At 32.4% G+C, this 21,742-nt stretch overlaps 2 protein-coding genes across 5 annotated transcripts in view; one reads left to right on the top strand and one right to left on the bottom strand.

Moving 5' to 3' along the window:
- The window catches only part of LOC132703803 (cAMP-specific 3',5'-cyclic phosphodiesterase), a 205,436-nt gene that overhangs the window by 84,182 nt on the left and 99,512 nt on the right, over positions 1–21,742 (top strand). Inside the window, exons 1-2 of one of the 3 annotated variants that reach the window (XM_060673285.1) lie at positions 4,166–4,378; positions 9,982–10,230. The exons of the other annotated variants lie outside the window; for them this stretch is intronic. Coding sequence (XP_060529268.1) covers positions 10,118–10,230 — 113 coding nt within the window. The 5' untranslated portion in view covers positions 4,166–4,378; positions 9,982–10,117. Of the gene's footprint in view, positions 1–4,165; positions 4,379–9,981; positions 10,231–21,742 lie in introns of those variants that run through there. 3 annotated transcript variants of the gene reach the window in all.
- Positions 12,024–21,742, bottom strand: part of LOC132703806 (short-chain dehydrogenase/reductase family 16C member 6-like) — a 30,463-nt gene continuing 20,744 nt past the window's right edge. Inside the window, exons 7-8 of one of the 2 annotated variants that reach the window (XR_009619153.1) lie at positions 14,322–14,654; positions 12,024–12,674 (exon numbers count right to left, since the gene is read on the bottom strand). Coding sequence is in view for 1 of the 2 variants with exons in the window: in XM_060673292.1 (XP_060529275.1) it covers positions 14,594–14,654 (61 nt within the window). In the remaining variant the exon portion in view is untranslated. Of the gene's footprint in view, positions 12,675–14,202; positions 14,655–21,742 lie in introns of those variants that run through there. The other variant, XM_060673292.1, reaches the window with a different exon arrangement.

The following is a 21,742-nucleotide window of genomic DNA, read 5'->3' on the forward strand; positions in this document are numbered from 1 at the left end:
GTTTATTAGCAGAATCCAATGTTGATAAAAGGTACTGGCCTGAAATTGTTTGCGCAGCAACTTATTTAAAAAATCGTACATTACCAAATACTGTTGAGAAAAAAAAGCTATTTGAAACATTTTTTGGAAAAAGACCGAATGTTTATAACTAAAGTTTTTGTAAGAAAACAGGTAGAAAAGGGAATTTCTAAATGGGACAAAAAGGCTGATTTGGTTATTTTAATGGGGTAGAGTGACATCGGTTTCGTGTACTTTTAAACAATAAAGTAATATTTGCAAGGCATGTTGATATTGTTGAGGAAAATGTAAAATATATTAGTTTAAATGGAGATGAATATGATAATGAGAGTAATAAAATTAGCGACAATTCTGATATCGATTCAATCGATGAAAACTACGACAATGCGAATATCACTAAAAATTTGAAGATTATGTGGTATATAACAGTAGTATCTTTGTAATTTTTTGTAGAGCTGATGTACCAACTACATTTGAGGAGGCGATAGCATCAAAAGAAAGCGAATAAAAATAAAAATTGAAAATTAGTCGAAAACGTAAATAATAAATTTTTGGATGTTAAATGGGTTTATACTGATAATAGTTATAAAGCTAGGTTAGTAGTAAGAGCAAACTGATGAAATTGACTATATTTATGCACCTGTAGACAAAATGCAAAGTTTAAAAATTTTGTTATCGTATTGTTGTCAAATGGGCTTAAATATAGAGCAAATCCAAAAATAAATTCTGAAGTTTATATTCGTCAACCAAAAGTTTATCAAAAAGGATCAAATAATCGAATTAATAATAATTATTTGAACCCACGCTTATGTCATAGTTGCTGCTTTTGCAAATTATTTTAAATGCATTCAAAAAGTGACAGCGTTTTAGACCTACTGGCATAACTTATTTATATTGTTAGCTATATCTGTTGAGAAATAGGTTAATAATCGGCAACATGTAACATGGCAATGTAGCGTTTCGTTAGCCTTAAGAATAGAAGAAGAAGCGGGAAGAGTGGGTAAAATGGTGGAAGTAATAAAAAGCAAGTTTCGTTGTGTTTTCTTAAAAAGGTGTTTATTCTCATAAAAACATAAATCGTTGACGACAACTCTCAACAATATTTTCACAGGGTTTCGAATCTTATCACTGAGAATTGCGCTTAGGTTTTCGACTCGTCTCTCGTCTCTCGTTTGTAAAATTCTGGAAGACTGAGTATAGACGTGATTAAACTAAAGATTGCAAACCCGCATTACGATAAAATAGCACTTACCTTTACCGAGGCTTTGGAAAACTGATTTGTGTACGTTTGGTGCCACAGATCAAACTCATTATTTCGCCGAATAAATGTAGCTTTATAGAAAAATGATTCACTGCTTCCGAGATAATAGAGCTCATGCATTACATCGTCGCGTATCTGCTTTATAAAGAGTCTTATTTGTTGGCTAGGGCTAATCTCATTTACGCTACCATAGTCTGACCACTTATTCGTTTACGTCATATCTTATTTCTTGCTTAAGTTTTTTTACTATTGAAATGAAAATGCTGTCCCCAGAGAGGTCAAGTCATATTTTTTATATAAATTATTGCGAAATAATGAGCTGACTCTCGCACAATTTAACTTTCGGGTTTTAAAGGTTAATTCGAGATACATTTTTATATTTAGCTTAAGGATTCCCCGAAGCAATTTCCCACGTAGGCTCCTGTTTATGCTCGTGTTTCAACTTGATTAGACTGTATAATGATATTTTCAACAACGGTTTACTTAAATTGATTTTAATCTTTAATTAACATTATAGCAGTATTGGATGACATTCCCGCGGGTACTTCTATATTTTATTTTCTCGTTTTTTTAGAATTCCTTTATTTTTAATACATTCATTGTAGGGTGATTTACGTAGATCGCTCGCTAAACGCTTATGGAAAACGAGGGGCACGGTTGATCTAAAATGTTGACCTTTTAAAATCTAAACCTTTATGCACGTCAAACAACAGTGTTGTTTATTAAATTTTACACTTTCTTTTGCCAGTATAGCCAAAAACTAGTTATATTACTTGTGCCCTTGTCTAAAGAGCATTTATTTATTTTCGTTCCACTCATGATTCCATTTGGTCATTTTTTATTTGCCTACCGATTCGCCTTTGAGTTTGGCTACTGCCCGACAGAGTCCGCTGTACGGCGTTACTAGGTCGGTTGTTTTAGACGAGATATTTTCATTGAACCCGTGAACTTCGCTCCTGAATTTCCAGGAACGGTGCCTTCGCAGGCATGTAGGTGTAAAATAAATTTAAAATTTATATTCTCAATTTTTTTTGGTAGTTTGGTTAGTTTTGGTTAGTACTGGTTAGTTATGGAAGCTTTAAGGTATAACGAATTTGAACTGAGGTGGCTTTTACTTGATGAAAATCCATTTATCAAACTATATAAGAACTAAAAGTTCAGGTTTTCACGAAATTATATATTGACATGACAATTGTTTCGACAACACCGTGTCTTTATCAAACATTTGATAAAGACACGGTGTTGTCGAAACAATTGTCATGTCAAAATATATAATTTCATGAAAATCTGAACTTTTAGTTCTTATTTATTTTTATAACGAATTTGCTTACAATTTTAAATTTGATATTGCCCTTAATCTTAATCTTTTTTCGTCCTACTACCAGTCTTCCACTCTCGTAGTAATTGTTTATTAGTTGTAATGTAATTTTGAAGTGAATGTCTTTACGCTTGTGTGGTTTGGTAACATAGAGACATTTAGCAGTGACGTAAAAGAATATATCTAAACCCATCTTTGAGCTACCAAGGTCGAGACTATCATAACCGAAATTTATATTTATATATATATATATATATATATATATATATATATATATATATATATATATATATATATATATATATATATATATATATATATATATATATATATATACATATATATATATATATATATATATATATATATATATATATATATATATATATATATATATATATATATATATATATATATATATATATATATATATATAAAACAGTGTTCGAAGTGTTTTCGGAGCGCGAGCATTGAAGATGCCAAGTGAGATCTTGCGAAACGTCGGCAGGATTCCAGTCGGAGTTCAACAAATGAACGGATGATATCCCGCAATTTATTATAGCAAAAGCAGCCAGGGGGTGCGCCAACTTTTTAAGAAAAAATATTGAAACATATCTTTCGGATGCAAATGAAATAAATAACCAATGCATTAATCCTGTTCTAGAATTGACACCGGAACAATGTTCGTTATCGCATTTCGAATGTCATAAATTAAACTAAGTTTAATTTTAAATTCAGTCAGGTTGCGAAGAACCATGTTTTTCAAGTCATTATAGAAATTAAGATTAAAGCTATTAATTTATTCATAGTGCATATATCGAACCAATGCATCAATAATTCACTATTTCCAGACAAGTGGAGTGTGGATCCATGAATGTAATTTGCCTCTATTTTGATACAATTTTGATCTTGTTAATTAGTACTGTTTTAACATTTTTACTTTTATCATTTGCTTGATTGAAGGTGGATAGTAGGTTAAACGTTGATGGAAATCTGGATATATGATAGAGCAAAATCGACATACATATTATATAGAATATTTGATTCTAAAAACCGTATTTCGCAATCACTAGGCAACAATTTTCGATAATTGCCGATAACTTTTGTATTTATGAGAATTTCCAATTCCGATAAAAACATTATTACCTAAAAAGATACTAGAAATAAGTCCCTTATGAAAAATTCGATAGTTTTAGATTTAAAAAAGTTATAAGGACATTTTAAAAATGGTAATCACCACGTAACAACGTAAAAATTAAGCACTAACTATCTAGCTTTCTCCATGGACCGGATAGGTACACAAAATCATAGGATTTTTTTAAAAACACCTTGTACGAGGCAATATAATCTAAAATCGAAATCGACACGCGCATTTCAGTTTTTGGTCACCGTACCTATAGAATGGAGTCATTTATTATTTTTATTATTATTAATTCATGTGCGCCATTTGACGACTGTTCGTTCATATTCGCAACAAGTCGTTCATCATCGCTATCCGCGTTAATCGTTTGTCGGAACAACAGGCTTAAGTGAAGTATGAATAAATATTCAGTGTTTTTATTATAGCGTGGTGGAGGTTTCGCTGGCTTTAATTTTGCGGCTATTTCCACGTGCTTTATAATATACGCGTTGAAATATTCTTTTAGATTTAATTGATTTTTTTGTTGCAAGAACGATTATTGTTCGGGAATGATTTTTTGTGTCAGGGAAGTGTTTGCGTACTTGATCGTTTTATTCAAACCCTGCTGCGGAAATCAAAGCACCCCATAGTTTGCAAAAAAGTAAGTGACACCATCGGTGTAGCTTTTAAATATTAAATTGCTTTGTAGATTATTGTCAACGTGTCGTTTTGAAAAAGCAGAAGTCCAGTCCTTAACAACTTGTTACAAAGTACTTAATCAGATGGTCAAATGCAAAATTATCTGTTCTCGATAAAACAATGTTGAATATAAGCGAAAAAAAACAGGGTTTTTCTTTTTTAGACCAATTTAGTGTCACCATGATATTTTATAAATTGGCTGACCAAAAAGTCATGTCGTGAAGCCTAGATGTGCGATTCCACACAAAAGTTGACAAGTTGTTTATCTGGTTTTAGCTTGGTAACGTCTTGTGGTTTATGTTTTTATTATTAGCGATGTCTTGCAGGTTTTGGTTGTTTTGTTTTTGAGCACATTTAGTAGATTCGCGAACTAACGTTTTTGTGACTAAAAAGCCACCTCTATACCCTTCTTCTTTTTCGCTTATTAACTATATCTAATGCAACTGCTACTGTTTTTCAGGCGAATTTTGTCAAAAAGAATCCCGAGAATAAATCCAACAATGTGGCTGTATGTATTGAGTTTTTAAATACACCTAATCAAAAATGTAGGTTTCTCTACACTTCGTTTGAGCTTTATTACCATCGTTATCATAATTTAAACCAAAAAGCACTTGATTGATTCGTGGGAAAAATTAAAATCTTACAAATTTCAAAGAAATAATCGATTTCTTTAAATTTTAGCTGCGTCATTTTGCGTCATCAGCTTGAGGCACCTGGGTCACTTTTTAATTTAGCTTCATTCAGCGTTATGTCTTCCTTCGTGAATTGTATATAAAAACCAATATTCGACTTCAAATCTTAATTTGCCGTCCAAAAAATAATCGTTTATTTCAGAATATTTTAATTAAGTAACAATAATTTTTAATTTGTTGTCAGGAACTTGCGATTTATGTCCTTCTACTTGCACGATCTGCATACTTTATAGTTCATTACGCCTATCAAAAATAATTTAATTAGTAGTTTCGCAGATGTGTTGTTAATGAAAATATTCCTATAGAAATTCTAGTATTGCGTTAGATGAATATATAGTGTGCAAAAATATAAGTTTTTCGAGTACAACGACATTGATTACGGAGTTCCTTGTTGTTGTCAACCAATCAATTAAATTATATTATGCAAAAAGAATAAAATATTAAAATAGTTTTTGGTACATTCTGGTACATCCTGGACGTGATGTGAAAACATCCCCAGACCAACCAAACCGGTGACTTAAATACCAGAAATGTCCGAAGTGGCTCGAGACCGTGCGTAACAACGCTGACGTCATAAATTTACAATTTTCACATGCTAAACCATATATAATTGTTATGTCAGAGTATGGAATAGAAAAAATTATATTAGTTTGATGACTATGAGAGATGTTTTTAAAATTTTGTAATACAATAAAAATCGGTAATTTCTTGCCCTTAATGAGTTTTTGTGTTTCATTTATTTCCATTGTCAAATTTCTAAAATAATCTCTTATTCTGACGGAGGAAATGAGGGGTATATCTCCTCAAACTTTTCGTCATCCCAATTCTGGGAGAAAGGATCCAAAGAACGCTATAATTAGGTGTTTCCCAACATGGGGTCCACGCTCCACAAGGGGGCAATTTGTTAATTAATGGGGTAAATTTCAGAATATACAATAATATATAAAAGGAGCGATGGCATGGCTTTGTGAAGAAACTTTAACCAAATACTCAAATGCAACCAAAAATATAAGGCAACTTTTACTACCGTTTCCATGTTCATACTTCGCCGAGTGTGAATTTAGTGCTGTAAATGATTTACTGATAAAAAAACGAAATCGACTGCTAACTAAATGGGAACCTAATATAAAATCTCTGCGCAAGGATCGCACTAAAGTAATATGGAAAATCTGTATTAAAATTATTTCGAATTTGAATTTTACTTTTTTATTATATGTTTTCAAATATTATTTACTGTTTTTGATAGTAATTTCATAGTGACATCTTCCTAAAACCTATCATTTATATTTCTTAAGCGAACAAATCAATTTTTTAATGTTAAAAATTATGTATGGGAGGCATGCAAATTTTAGAAGTGGGGCATGGCACAAAATAGCAATAACATTGCGGTGAAAGTTTATTAGTAAAAAAATATGTATTTTGTAACGTGGAACGTCAAAATTAAGATTGCCCGAAATAAACTGAACGACTGCAAAAACAGAAAACCTAAATCAAACGTAGAATTACATATAAACGTGTATGCTAAAATGACTGTCTTTTAAGTTTGTTTTGCTTTTTCGACTATTATTTTTTACAAAAAAATCTCCACCGCTGAATTTTTTATTCTATTAAGTATAGTGACGATCATAATTTTGTAATCTTGCTATGTTTTCGTGTTAATAACAAAGCTAGTTATTATCAAAAAGAGTGGATTTTACTTCGATTTTCTGATTTCGAATAGACGAGTAATTTTAGAGAGTCTAGAGCTGATTTGTTTTCTTTTCAGACGCTTTGGTCTAGTTTAACGGCGATTTAGGACGTGGCCAGACTTCACTATTCGTTGTTTCAACAAGGTCAATTGCGCGGCATTTTTTATTTCGATCCCCGAATTTTCTTTGCAACTTCCGGGTCTACTAGGGTATACATGTTTTATCTACAGGACTATTGGCATTGCATGTTCTAATAAAATTTATGGCGAACTAAACAAGGAAGCTTTTCAAATTTGGCATAGTAGTATAAAAAAAAAACAAAAAAAATCTAAAGTAGGTCACAACATGGAAAAATATAAGTATTGTTGCATTTCTGGAGTACACGAGACGAATTGAATTTAGTAATGTTGATTGAGATTTTTTGGGTAATAAGCTCTAAATTTTCGAGCAATCAAATTGCTCAAAATACCGCTTTTGGTAATATGTTTCACATACTACTTTGCACTTTTCTATTTTTTTTTAAATCCCGATGTTCAAAATTTAATCGTATCATCGTAACATTGAACATAATATAAAAAAACAAAGGTATCATAAATTTTTGGGTTCAGAAAAACTTAGGATTCTAAATTTTTGATTTCCACGATTACTCAAGATGAAATAACCTTGAGGTTGTACCTTATTTGAAATGGAACATCCAGAATATTATTTCGTTTTTGGATTACCTAGAAAATTTAATGTTTTCTTCCTCAACAGGTAGTCGTCAAATTTTAAACGGATTTGAGCCACCACTACGTCGGTTGCTGATTTTAATTTAAATTGAACTGCGACCGACGTAAAAAATACTTTTTTGGGTGTTCGAAAGAAGTTTCTACCTCAAATATTCTTGCGATGGAAATTTTACTGATAAATATGGTCAGGGTAAAAGGAAAAAGTGCGTGGACTTTCTGCAATTAAAAAAAAAGAAATGAGTCTCCAATTTTAAATCACTTGCTTATTTATCTATTACAAATTAGGGTTGCAATCCGTACAAATGACCCAAGATCCATTAATAGCATGCACTTTAAAAGTTAAAAAAGAACCGTAGGTAATATTTAACTTTTGTCCATTTTGGTAGGATTTTAAGAAGTGTGAATGGGATATAACCTTATTTACAACATTGCACACTGCACTATTTAGCAATTTTTAGCTGTTGATAAACGCTTAGTGGACAGAAGAACAAGAATGACACTTGACAATGTGAATAAATATTTATGGCGTGACCTACCTCTCATTTTGTTTTTCGAAATAAGATGTCGAACGACAAAAATTCACTTTTTAGTTGCCAAAAAACAAAAATAATTTTGAGACATTATGATTGATGAAAAACATAAAAGCTTGATTACAATAATTGTCACCACTATTTTGGTTCAAAATGTTCATTGCAAAACGGACCTTCGAAGTGCATTCGATTAATAAAAGCATACAAATACAATTCATTATTCGTTTGAAGATTCTTAGAGTATATCTAGTCTTTTATACGGCCACAGAGGTCAATAATATCAAGATAATTAAAAAATCAGTGCCAATTGGAATTAGGTTTGAATGACTGAACTCGGTAGTTGGAAATCCTGTAAGCAATAAGTCAATTCTCGGTATCTATTTTGGAAATAGCATTCTTGCGTGTCCGTTTACGACATAAATATTTACCCCCAGTCAAAAATGTCATATCTTTCAATTTTGTGCAAAATACTGAATAATGAAATTTTATACTGGGTATTTCATTCAACTAGCCAAAACTATCAGTTTTCTTTGTATATTAGTATATTGAAAATGTTTGTTCCTCTTACCTCTAGTGGTTTAGTTTTTGTGCCGTTTATTTTACAAAATTTGACATTTGAATAACAACCAGTCAAAGATTTTACTATTTTTTATCATTATTGTTAATTATTGTTCTTCTCAAAAATGTTTTGCTGAGAATAACGCAGGAGTTTCAAATATTCCTTACTGAAAGTCGGCAGCTATTGTGTAAACCAATGCCACAGTGCAATCGACAAAAGATACCGAAGCTAAAATATTCAGCCGCCACCTGATGCGCATTGATTTAGGATTTGCCGCGATTTAGACGGATGGACAGCTGGAAATTTTCACAAACCACATATTTGGTAGTAGCCTAGTGAATAATTCGTTTAGCATTGTTATCTTTTTATATTTAGTAAAGTCGACATCTTCACGCTTCTCTCTTTATTTGATGGGAATTAACAAACTAATACGTTTAGCGTTTAGGTCTTGTCTTTAAGGTCTTTAAGGGATTTTTATAATATTTTTTGGCGAAATATCACGATCAGACACCCATTTTGGACAATGCATTAAAAATATTATTTATACGCGTTTTGATGACCAGCATATTGCCGGTGTCTCAAATATAAGAAAAATAGAACTTTTCGGTAATAAACAGTTATATTGACTTGTGATCAAAATTTTCTATGGAATATTTGGGAACTCACTGAAACTCAACCCAAAATTAAAAAAAAAAACAAAATTTCGGCACTAGCAATATACTGACAGAAAATTCGATCGAAACTGAACTAAAAACTTACAAATTTTATAATAGAAAAAAACGGCTGTTAATGGAGATTTTTATAGTCCTCTTGGTCATTTATAAGAACGGGAGAATCGAGAGTTCTCATTGTTTAGGCTTCATTTACCGATATAATTCATTTGCATTATTTGATGATGATTTAACGAACATTTTCTATTTCTTGGAAAGGGGAAGAAGAAATTTAAATTTTCTTGAATTGAGAAATAATATCACAGTTATATGCAGTATTAACTTGTATGAAAAACAATAGAATACCTATTACTACTCGTCCCATTAAAAATAAATGTGGGTGCACCAAATTGATATTGGTCCTAATACAGAGCCCATTCCACTTTAAATCGAATTGACTGTATACTGATTACCAAAACGCGTGTTGTCCGTTCTAATTTTCGGCCATTGTGCGGTGTTTGAGCAGAACAGATGTTTAAATGCGGTAAACTACATCGTAATAAATTGAAATAATAATAAGACTGGCCTTCATTTTTTCAAAATGAAATTTTGACTAATAAAATTATTTTAGGATGGCGCATTTACGACTATCCCGATATTGCAGTTTTATTATTTCTACAATAAAGCCAATCAAAACAAACGACGAGTTCTTTTTCAGGATTTTGCCGAACAGATTTTGCCATGTTATCTTGTTAATTCCACCAGATAAGAAAGAAGCATGATGTCTCTAAAATCTCTAGAGAAGTGTCCAGACCTTGAAGACCAAGCATTTTTTTTTGAAAAATTACCCGATAATGAGTAACAATGGAAAATTAAAAATTCCTGTGGTTCGGCTTAGCCCTCCTGGATGTGAAAATCAGTTACTCCTAGTTCCGCCATCGACTAGAAGACATAGCTGGATTTGCGGGTAAGTAGACACATATTTTGTTACTTAACGAAATATAAAATCATACCATAAAACGCAATATTGATTAAGACTATGATTTGTTTTAATTGCTCAGCGTATTTTCCAAGAAAAAAACTAGCAAAGCGTACACCCTACCCATCAATTCTATGGTTGCAATATTTTTTTTCATTTATGATAGTTTTTTCAACAGATTTTTTATTTTCATTTTTCTGTTATTCTTCGCCATCATTAACTATTATTTTATTTATTTTATTGATCCCATATTCGACTTTTGCCATTTTTAGTCTATGCTTAATTGATGTTTCAAAAATGATGCGCCGATCCCGTTTGCTCGTGCTATAAGTTGATGAAAAATTCGCCGCCTTCGCAATTTATATTTAATGGAAGATAGACCCCGAATATTTGTCTTATAGGCGCGAATTATCCAATGGAAGCAGGTCAAAACGCGAATTAGCCTAGAGTCCGTAGCAACCGTACGAAATCGAATACGACTGAACTTGGTTCTTCAAATTCCCCATTGTTCTCTCACAAAGCGGTAGATCAAAAATATTCGTCAGAGAATTCGTTGGATTTTTTATATGTAGCGTCTACGCAAAATTGTTTCGAACTCATATTAATTGCTCGGTTAACGTATGATCGGGCTAATTCTTTAAAATAGCCAAATTATAACTTATTTAGCAAACATAATTAATAACCATATTGTATAATTCTAAGCGGATGATTTTTTAAAAATATATTTGTTACTCTTCTTATTAAGCATCTATTGGGTAATTCGTTTTTCTTATCAGTTTATTCAGGAATTAACTAATTTCGCGTATTATCCGTAACATACCGAAATATCCTTGTAAGTATACAGGGAGTGAATAAAATAAGCAACGCCTGCTTTACTTTCGGAACTATTGGAGATATCAAATCAAGTGTAAATTTGAAAATGCCAAAATAACGTAAAATCGTATTTTTCTTTTCCCTTCTCGAAATACCCAATTATACACCGATCGAGCGTGCGTGTCATTTTACAATGTCAGTTTCGTTACCTACGGCTGCGAGCCACTTCAGACATTTCCAGGGTACTACCCACGTGATTGGATGTTTTTGAACATTTTAGTGAATGTATACATGTTGTTTTGCAAAAATGTACCCCAAAATTAATGGTCCTAGAAAAAGTATACCATCCAGCACGTTTGATAAATTCCTTGAGTCACTCGTTTATTAAGCACTCGCTTCGCTGCGTTCTGCCAAAACAAAACTCGCAATTATACTATTTTTCGAGGTTCAAAAAATAGTTCAGTAAAATGCAAACGGCATTTTTCTATCTTCAATAATAGGGGATTTTCACTAAGGACACTCCTTACACACAATCAAAACCAAAAGTTATAGTGAAAGCATTCTATAAGCTACGAGTACTAAAGCCAAAAATCTAGAAATAGAGGAATGAATGTTTACTATCTGTGATAGCGGGACAAATGCTCGAGGATTTAATGGAAAATTACTGCAGACTACCGAAATTCATGTTTCAATATTATTTTATACCTATCGGCAAGTTAGAGTTTTTTGGGAAGCCGGGATAAAGGCGATAAAATTACAATAAAATTAAAATCCGTGATTGAAGGGTATAATACAAATTTTCATTCCAACCCAAAATCAAAAACACAGACCAACAGTTTGTAAACTTTTGAAAGTTGATTTCGATTTGACGTTTGATTCTGTATAATAAATGAAATTCTTGGTTGATTTGAACATTATTTTTATTAGTACAAGAACAAAAATCGAATTAAAAAATCTGGATTAAAAAACAAAGTCGTCTCAAACAATAGTTAAGTCCATTTATTTTTGGAAAATCTCTCCCTCTTGGCCGAAAAACTTCGTTTAGTGAATTTTCTTGAATATTTCATGGCCAGCAGTAATCCGACATCATCGGAACCTTCCATCGACCTTGATATCTGCGCTCCATTTGTTTAGTATCTTGGTGGAACCTCTCACCTTGCTTCACGGCACCAAGATTTCCGGGAAAGTAGTCCAATTTCTATAACATGTTTTCTACAATGTCTTTGTAATTTGGACATTTGTTGTTTCCTAGGAACCTTTTATAACATCACTAACTAAAATCCATGCAACTTTTTCAAATTCGATCATTTGATCAAACGCTTCATCTTCCATTAATCGCCGTATTTGAGGATCTACAACATTTCCTCCTCTAATCGTGCATCTGAGAGAGCGCGAAATTTTTTACAGCTGACCTAGTAGAAGTCCCATAATATTTAAGTCGCCAGAAATCATCGAATTATAGTCGTATTTGATTTTCTCAAGCAATAGTTGCCGATTTTCGTAGCATTTTTTTATTTGCACGGAATGAGCAACAGGTACAGAAATGAAAACATTTCTGATAAGCAAAAGAAAAGCTTTAGGGCTTCTTTTGGATGAGCCTCCGTCCTTAAAATTGTAGCCTGTAACAAGTTTCTTTATATATGAATGAAATATGAGATTTTAACGTCTTGTGTCAGTAAATTTTCATTTCGAAGTCTAGATGCTAAAATTTTGGAAGGATTCTTAGGTCTCTCACTAAGTCATTAAGTTCTGATTGTGAAAATAATTGTGGTTGCTGAAAAACACTCCACATATCAGCAACTAAGTGTCTTCATCTATTTCAGGTTCAGAAAAGATGGTGGTATATTCTTCCAAGGTGTTGTGACATCTAGGTCATGTGGCACTTGCCTAATTGACTTGAGATTCAGATAAACAAATTTTTTCAAAATTTTAGTATTATATACACGAACATTGAACATGCAGAAATAGCATGGTGATTGGTTGGCTCTCTCCATATTATAGATATTCCAAAAAGTAGGGATCGCCTGATTTCATTATTCTAATGTCTTAAACGTTCTTCACATACCTTACAAACAATATTCGGCGCCCAAAATTTGTCTTGATCACCAATTCTTACTTTAAAAGAGGCGTACTTTTTCTTTATAGAGAGGTGAAATTTTAGATCTATATTTCTTGACCACAAAAGAACCACACACATAGCAAAACCTATCTGGAATATTTTTTACAAAGTCTTGGCATTTGTTCATGCCACCGCGACCCGACGCGGCAATGTTTTGACTGTATTTTACATTCTGGGATTCCCTGCGAATATTCTCTTAATTTATGCAAAATGTTATGTTATGTAATGTTCCTCTTTTTAAAACAATAAATATGACATATCAAAAATTAATTCAAAAATTTTGTGTGATAGAAAGACAAGAACATAGTTCTGCAAAAAATATGAAAAATGTAAAATCACAAAATCTTGGTTGGCCTGTGTATTAGGACACGTCCTATTTGGCCAGGTTTATAGGTTACTTTCAATGACAATGTACATTATACTATTTTTTGATAGTCGAATGAACTATTATTAAACATTATTATCGAAAGATAATATTTGAAACCATTTTTTTCACCATTTCACAGAGATGCATAACTTTCGTTTGTAACAGTAAATTTTTATTTACAGCTATTCGGCTATGGAAAAGCATGTTTTATTTTCAAAATTAACGTTTATATCATAATTTATTTTTAAAAAAATCTGTTACCATCCCTAGTGCATGATAAGGGGTTTTTTGATAGTAGCCATCTAGATGCAAAGATAGACACAGACAAAATTCAATTCGTTATCTTAATTTCTTAAATACCTTGGTCAGGATAAGTCAAACTTCTGATCGTACACAATAATAGCACAATGCGTTTCGTGATACCAGAAAATTACGAAAATAATTTAAACACAAAATTCATAAAATGAAAATAAGTTAACAGCAGTTGTTTTTCAACGCTATACCTAACCGAGAATCAAAATTAATTTATCCATTCAACCCAAAACCAAATTGAACTAAGGAAAAAATTACCCTCACAATTTTTTTCCCGCTTATTTCGTCCGTCCTATACATTTGAAAATATTTTCCTGATATATCATTTTATACGAATAGTACGAGGACTACTTTGTATATTTCGGAATTTGTAATTAAAAACTATAAGCTACCAACAAATATGACTTTATTGTTTCTCAAAACATTCGCCATGATGATCAATACACTTTTGCATTCGATAAAACTCACCATCTTTTCCCATATCGATTCGGGCACCTCCAAAACATGCTTTTTAGACGCATCACTCGCTTCTTCTGGTGCCCACGTAATTTATTTTAAATTTATGGGAAAAAAAGAAATGATTAGGTGCTAAATCAGGACTATATGGTGGATGGCTCATCAAATTAACGTTTTTAATGCTCCAAAAGTTCTTTGTTTGCGCTGATCGGTGAGAGCTAGCATTGTCGTCGTGGAGAGTGATTCATCTTCGGCAGTTGGTTCCTTTCGTTGGTTAATTTCTTTTAAGACTTTCGGCAAATAAATGGTTTCACCAAAGAGACTGTTGCAGCGTTACCAGTTTTCCTGAAACAAAAAGCTACCATTTGTTTCGAGGTATTTCGCGCACGAACAACTTTTGTGATCTTAGTCTGAAAGACCCACACAGTCGACTGCTGCTTACTTTCAGGTTCACATGCGTGGGCCTATGAATCATCACTTGTCACAATATTATAGACGTGTTTGCAAGCACCGCGGTCGATTTTTTTTAGCATTTCCTTCGACCAATCAACATACGCCTTTTTTTGAGCTGATGTCAAATTCTGTGGAATTCAACGCTACCGGCCAAATGTTCATACAAAATTGTATGTATGCTCGTCTCAATAATGCCCAAAAATACCTCAATCTCATGGTACCTAAGTCACTTGACGATCCTGCCAAATCAGTATTCATACGGCATGAATGTTTTCTTGGACAACTACGACCACGACTGAAGCCAGAAAACCAGCGATATATAGTGGTCTTAGATGGTGCTTTAACTCCAAAATTCGAATTAAGTTCATCGATGCGATTAAGTTCCATTTTTAACAGTCACAATTTTTAAAATTTATTACAAATAACACAAACAACACTCTTTCTCCAAAACCCAACTGAGTAAACCTAACCTCAAAATGTCAAACTTCCCTATAAAAACGTTAGTCGACAGATGGCAGGAATAGTTTAAGAAAATCCCGAAATATAAAAGGCAACCCTCGTATATAGATTCGAATCGACCGATGCGTGATCGTCCAAGTACCAACTAAGCGAGCCGCGGCCAGATGAAACCGAGTGACTACGAAAGGATATTATATTTCATCTCATTCATTGATTTTATTAGTTAGTTATTGCATGGAATAGATCACACACACTCATCTTCATTCGCCTCGCTGTAAAGTTCGATTGGAATATAGAATTTGATTGGGATGTCGCATCGATATTACAGACGTGGAATAGATGCGACGTCTGATTGTTCTGGTTTAATTAACTAGTGAAATAGATTAAGAGCGTTGATTAGTAGTAGTCTATTGTATTGTTTTAATAGAACTTAATTTTAAAAATCGTAAAATAAAACATTTCAGGAGAGTACAGCAATGTGTACATAGAATACTAAGGTTAGATATTTCTGTTTATTGCTATCATATTTAATATATCAATAAAGTTAGAATCAGAAACTTCTTCTTCTTCTTCTGAACATCGATGTTGTAACATTTACTTCTCTAAGGACCCTTTAACTGATAGTTCTTCGGTAATCTTAAACAGATTAAGTCATTGAGAGATTTTGACGTGAAACAAATAATTGATCCATTATTATAAAGCTATTATATCCTGAATTAAGAAATATTTGGGGGAGGTACCTATCTAGGGATCTCAATTCTCAATCTCTCAATCTCTCTCCTTTTTTTCCCAAGAAGCAGTGCGCAACCACCAGAATCTTTTAAATTTTGTAGGCTCAGATATCTGTGATTTTTCTTCTTGTACTAATCCAGCAATGCAGTTTACAGTGGGTACTATCCACACTCACATTTTGATTAGTAATAATAAAATCGCACAGCAACAGCTTTTTACTTAGTCTAGTGAGTGTAGTATTCGAAATTTAAAAATCTTAGATTTGAGAAAACAAATTTATGGAATTTTTAATATTTTAACCCTTTGCCAGTGGTAAATTTTTTTAAGAAAATATCACAAACTGCTTGATTGTATGTTTCCGAACTCTTCTAGGCATTCATTTCCTAAATTGTATATGCATTTTTTGTATGTACTAAGTACATTATTATGTCTGGATATAACTTTGGAGGAAAGGAGTTGTTTACATTGAACAACTCCAAAGGTTTATTTTATATGGATGTACACCAATAACAGACATTTCTTGCAACTATCTTTCTTTATGACCACTCTGCTCAAAGGAGTGTTCATATAATTGAACGTTATTACTGATTTGCCTTTCTAAAATTTCGCAAAAACTCTCTAATGTTTTTTTAACTTACCTAATTAATACATTTAACCAAACGAAACTATTCACAATAAATAAAAATCACTAATTCCGGGGGACATTCTTGTTCGTGGAGTTTTTCGAGTCTCGAGTTACGTTCCGCAGAGTTGCGTTTTGCTTAGTTCTACGAAAGATTGCGTTTTGTATTATGATGTCCTCCGAAGAGAATATAAATGTTGATTGTCGCTTATGAAGAGAAACACACAGAGTAGAGCAATCCTGTATGATCAAATGAAGACAGATCTAATAAGAGAGGCCAACCTAAACCCCATCAGCTTGAACCGGAGCAGAGGAAGCAAAGAATGTCCGCCAGCTCAGAGGAAAGACGCCTCATTAGTCACAGTTGGCTTTAGCAGAGCGATTCGGGAGCGGATTTATACTAAAGGCAAAATTAAAACCCGCGGGTAGACATATTAAAATTTAGGCGAATTTCAGTGTAATCGCCGCAATATGTGAAGCCTGGCTGTCGTAGTGAATTTCCCCTAGTCGGCAAATTCGAGCGAAGTGCGCACAGGTCACTTGCAAAAATGCTTATAACGTTTTGTTTTTATTGTTATACAGGGCGGCCAAAGTAGTTTTCATTTACTTTTCTAAAATATGCAAAAAATGAGTACGGCATTATATAACAAATATTAGGTCCATACTTTCGGAAGTGACTCATGTAGGTAAATTTATATATTTATGGTTTATGGAAACGTCATTACAGCATAAAGTAAAAAGTATCTTATGTATATAAATAAATAAATATATTTTTTTTTTCACGTATTGATTCAGGGTTGGAAAAATGTGATGACACTATATTCCGGGATATCATCTGTTCGCTTGTTGCAACAACTTAATTGCTTACCAAGGTAGCCCACAAACCATTTAAAAGAAAAAACATCTTGTTCAGATTTACAATGTCAAATTTACACCACTCAAGAGGAAAACGTCTGCTTGAAATTTGAACCGTTATCAGCAACAGTTATCACTCGCTATTCATTTTTACCAATGTTTTTTTTAATATCCTGTATTCCAAGCACAAGCTTTAGCACACTGCGTTCTTGTTCGAGCAGCAGTGTATCACTTTGTGCTCTTAATAAATAAATGACTATTTAAGCGTTATTTAGGTTTACGCTCGTAAGCAACCGTTCCAGACGCAATTTTAAAAAGCTCAAATACAAGGAAGATTCTAGTCTTGCGATTTATTCCATTCTTTCTAGATATTTTAGGTAAATCTTTAAACATATAAATAATGCATACTTATTTCGGTTAGTCTCCTCTTGAAACGCAAAAATATCAGATGGTATTTATAAAAATCAAGTAGGTTCGTTCAGGTTTCCCCAAATTTAATCTCCATGGTTTGATAATTTTGGTTTCTTTACTTTCATTTTGTACTTCTTGTTCATGGTGTCTCAAGTTTTTTATTTTATTCCATTGATTATTACGTTCATTTTTTGAAGTAAGTATGTGGAAATGTATAGTCAATGAATGCAGAATTATTCTGCATCCCAAATTGTTAACTGCTCTTTTTGTACTTCCATATTATGCATGTGTTTATGAATAGTTAGAAATCGTTAACGAGTACAGTGCGGCCCGAGTAAATAAAACCAATAACCTATCAAACTTTGTCAAAATCAATGCTAATAAAAAAAACCGTTAAATGGCATAGGCAATCGATGCATTACGTCATATGTTAAAATACAGTCCATCGTAAATTTTGGAATACCTGTAAGCAACAAATCAAGTCGCAAAAATCAGTTTCGAAAGGATGATTCATCTGCTTCCGTATACTGTACAGGCGATTGTCACAAGTCAGAAATCGTTAAGTAGGCAACATTAAAATCATCTTTCAACATTTAAGAAAGATCAAAATATCTAGCAAACCATTGAAAATTAATATAATGAATCTTTAAGAAACATGCCAAGAATTTTTCTCAGAAATCAAAAATTAAATAATATAGCGGGTGTTCTATTTATAATAAGGAAGTTAGTACTTTCGTTTAAATAATTTTTTCGTCCGAGGGTTATTATAAATACCGTTTCAATTTATAACTGAGAACTTGTATACATAAGCATCGTAAAACAACATTGTCGTTCTGGTTATAAATTGGTTTAAATAAAAATGATTTCTAAATGCCTAATGCCTTTCTTCTTGCTTAAAGCTCACTTGGAAAAATTCTTTTTCTTTTATTTTCCCCCTAATAAACTTGAAAAGATTGATTTGCTTCAGTTGAAACTTTTTCTATATAAATTACACATAAATCATGTCCTAAATCTGTAAAGCTACAAATCTCGCAAGGTATCGATCCACACGCTGTGAGGATTGAAGTGTAAACTATTTGTATCGTATTTGAATGCCACGGATTATTTTCGGGAATAAATCCGATATGTGAATTGCACCTAGCGTGATTTGTTTAAATTTGAATAAATTTGAATAATATTGAACATAAAATTTGTATAGGACACTGAGACGTAAATTATTAAATAGTATTGCAATTCTAATACTCAAAACTGTGTAATATTTTAGACTGTTGTACTCATTTCACGCGTGGATCCTGAAATTGAAAACCCGCGAGTACATGTCTGTGATTCGTACGGTTTTTTAAGTACTTTCTGCCCTCCTGCCGACGTGACCGCATTTATACTCCTGATGAATATGAGAAGTTAATATTGGCTTCTAGAAAAAGACAACCATTTCACCAGTTCCAATAAAGAAACATTTGCTGTATCAATTCCGGTATGAAAGTGCTAATCTGGGATATGTCAAAACGTTCGAATAAATGGATGGTTTACGTTACGTTATTTTTAAATTGTTTAAGGAACATAAGTAGAGCCCAGATTTTTCCAATAGTAATGCATATAAAAAACCTGTACCGATTAGTGAAAAAAGAAAAAAAACTTGGATATCAAGAAGGTAATAAACATAAATTAATCAATAAATATTTACCTGTTAATTTTTATAATAGAGGATTGAACTCAAAACCCATACAAGTCCATCCCCTCTTATTATCTCTGATTGGTAGTTGATTTCATTTTCTCAAAAACTCACTGTACGGGTTTCGATCTTGCAGATTCAATTGTTAAATGTTAAAAAATCTTACTTAAGGGCAATTCAAATAACTTTACCGAAAGTTTCTGTTCTTAAACCTATCCTATAACTATCAGAAAACGGGGTTTCTTCATCTGTCAAAACCAGGTGGATTTCCATGATTATTCTATAACCCTACACATATCAATATTAATGAAAATATTCGAGGCAGGTGTAATTATTAAACTCAAAAAGTATCTACTCGGGCAACTCAGTTTGCTGCAGACGGAGCTAACTTCCAAGTAAAATTTGCAGGCACAATTTCCCTAGAAAACTCTATACATCTAATCAGTCAGACAGTTCTAGTAAAGATTAAAGAAATGTTCAAAACATTTAACCATTGAAGAAGCTATTGAGCTATCAGAACGAAACAGCAAACAGACTTCAGACTTCATCGCATTGCATTACTCACCACCAATTTAAGTTTGATTTAAGCAGCATCACCTACATACAGCATGTGCGAGAAGATACGAGCCTCGAAATTACAAACGCCCATGTTTAATCGAATTAGAATCACTTTACAATTACAATTTCTTTAACGTTAGAAAAATTCAATTAATTCATATCTAGCACGGCTAGCATTAGTATGGGGACGCTTTTGTTAATTTAATTGTCAATTGTCAAAACCCGTGAAGTAATACCCCGGAAATGTCCGAAGTGATTCTGGATCCGTGGTAAACGAAACTGATGCGGTAAAATGACACTTTCCGCACTCTAGATCGGTGTATAATTAGGTGTTTCACAGAACGGAGTATAAGAAATATTATACTTTCAATAAACCTACTAAACGATCATCCAATCTTTTTAAAAATATAATATTGAATAGATGTTGTTTGCCTTAAGTTGAAAAGACTACAGTAGTACATATTTTTTAGTAGGCTTGATAATTATAAAAACTTCTCTTAAGCAAATTTTTAGCAGTGTTGTGATTTTTTTTAAATTTTACAACTGTTATATTCCTGGTATATTATGCAACAATTTGTATAAACCACACTTTAATGCCTTTATAAATTTGGATATAATTGTGTATTTTAGAGTAGGTAAATTAAGCATTTGTTGTATTCATTTATTTCATATTTCAATTATATTGCTAGCGTACTACGTTTTAATTAAGCTGTTTTTTTATAATGTTTATTTAAATATTTGCTTGAATTTTCCATGTTGTCGCTATCACAACGTTTTAGTAAGGAATAGATTAGGCTCAGAACATGGTTCTACAGGCTTCGAACGTTTTAGTGAAAATGCCAATTCCAAACTAAAAAAAAACAATACAATAAATTAAAGAATTCTTTTGATTAGATAGGTATAAGTTTCTGCTCACAATAATATCGATACATCCTTCGTTGATGCAACAAACACATCAATTTACTCCAATTTAAGTTCAGCTGCTTATATAGACTTGTTCACTTACAGTCTACGCCTACACAAAATCATCGTGTCTAAATCTATTTTAATGTTGAAAGAATAGTTTTTGTAGGTACCAAATCCAGAAATTTACAGACTTTTAAATAATGAGGTACCAAGGTAAAAATCGACACCAAAGAAAAATGTAGAGCCACCTATGTGGCGGTAGATTTAACGACAAACAACCGGTCAATATTTGGGGGGCAACCTTCCTCTAGTGCGCAGAGTCACGGATTTCAAACTCGGAAAATTCATCCGGAAAATATTTTCTGAAGCAGATCCGGCACGGGAATTCTTCATTTTTCTATATCACCTTTCATAAAAAAAAAACTGAGGATGTTTTAGAATAACATTTGTAACTCAAATAGCTCTGATGACTTCTGAAATAAAGCGTATTACTTTCTTTATACACTTAAATTGTGGTTGTTAAAGAATAATTAGCGAGCAAGTATATCTGGAAAGATATTATCTATTTAAAATTTGAAAATTGCTTTCAAATTTCTTGGTCGGCTTCTAGTCAGCGTAATACTCCCAATCGAAGTTTTTTGTTATCATACCTTTTCTCACCTCTTCAAATAAGGTGCAATTTAGTCACATTTTATAATTTTGCATTTATAAAAGCATTAAAGCAAAAATGTGTAGACGTGAAATAACCAGTGGATAAATGCAAGA

The sequence above is a fragment of the Cylas formicarius genome, unplaced genomic scaffold, assembly GCF_029955315.1.
Source record: "Cylas formicarius isolate icCylForm1 unplaced genomic scaffold, icCylForm1.1 PGA_scaffold_6__28_contigs__length_40554024, whole genome shotgun sequence".
Taxonomy (NCBI): Eukaryota; Metazoa; Arthropoda; class Insecta; order Coleoptera; family Brentidae; genus Cylas; species Cylas formicarius.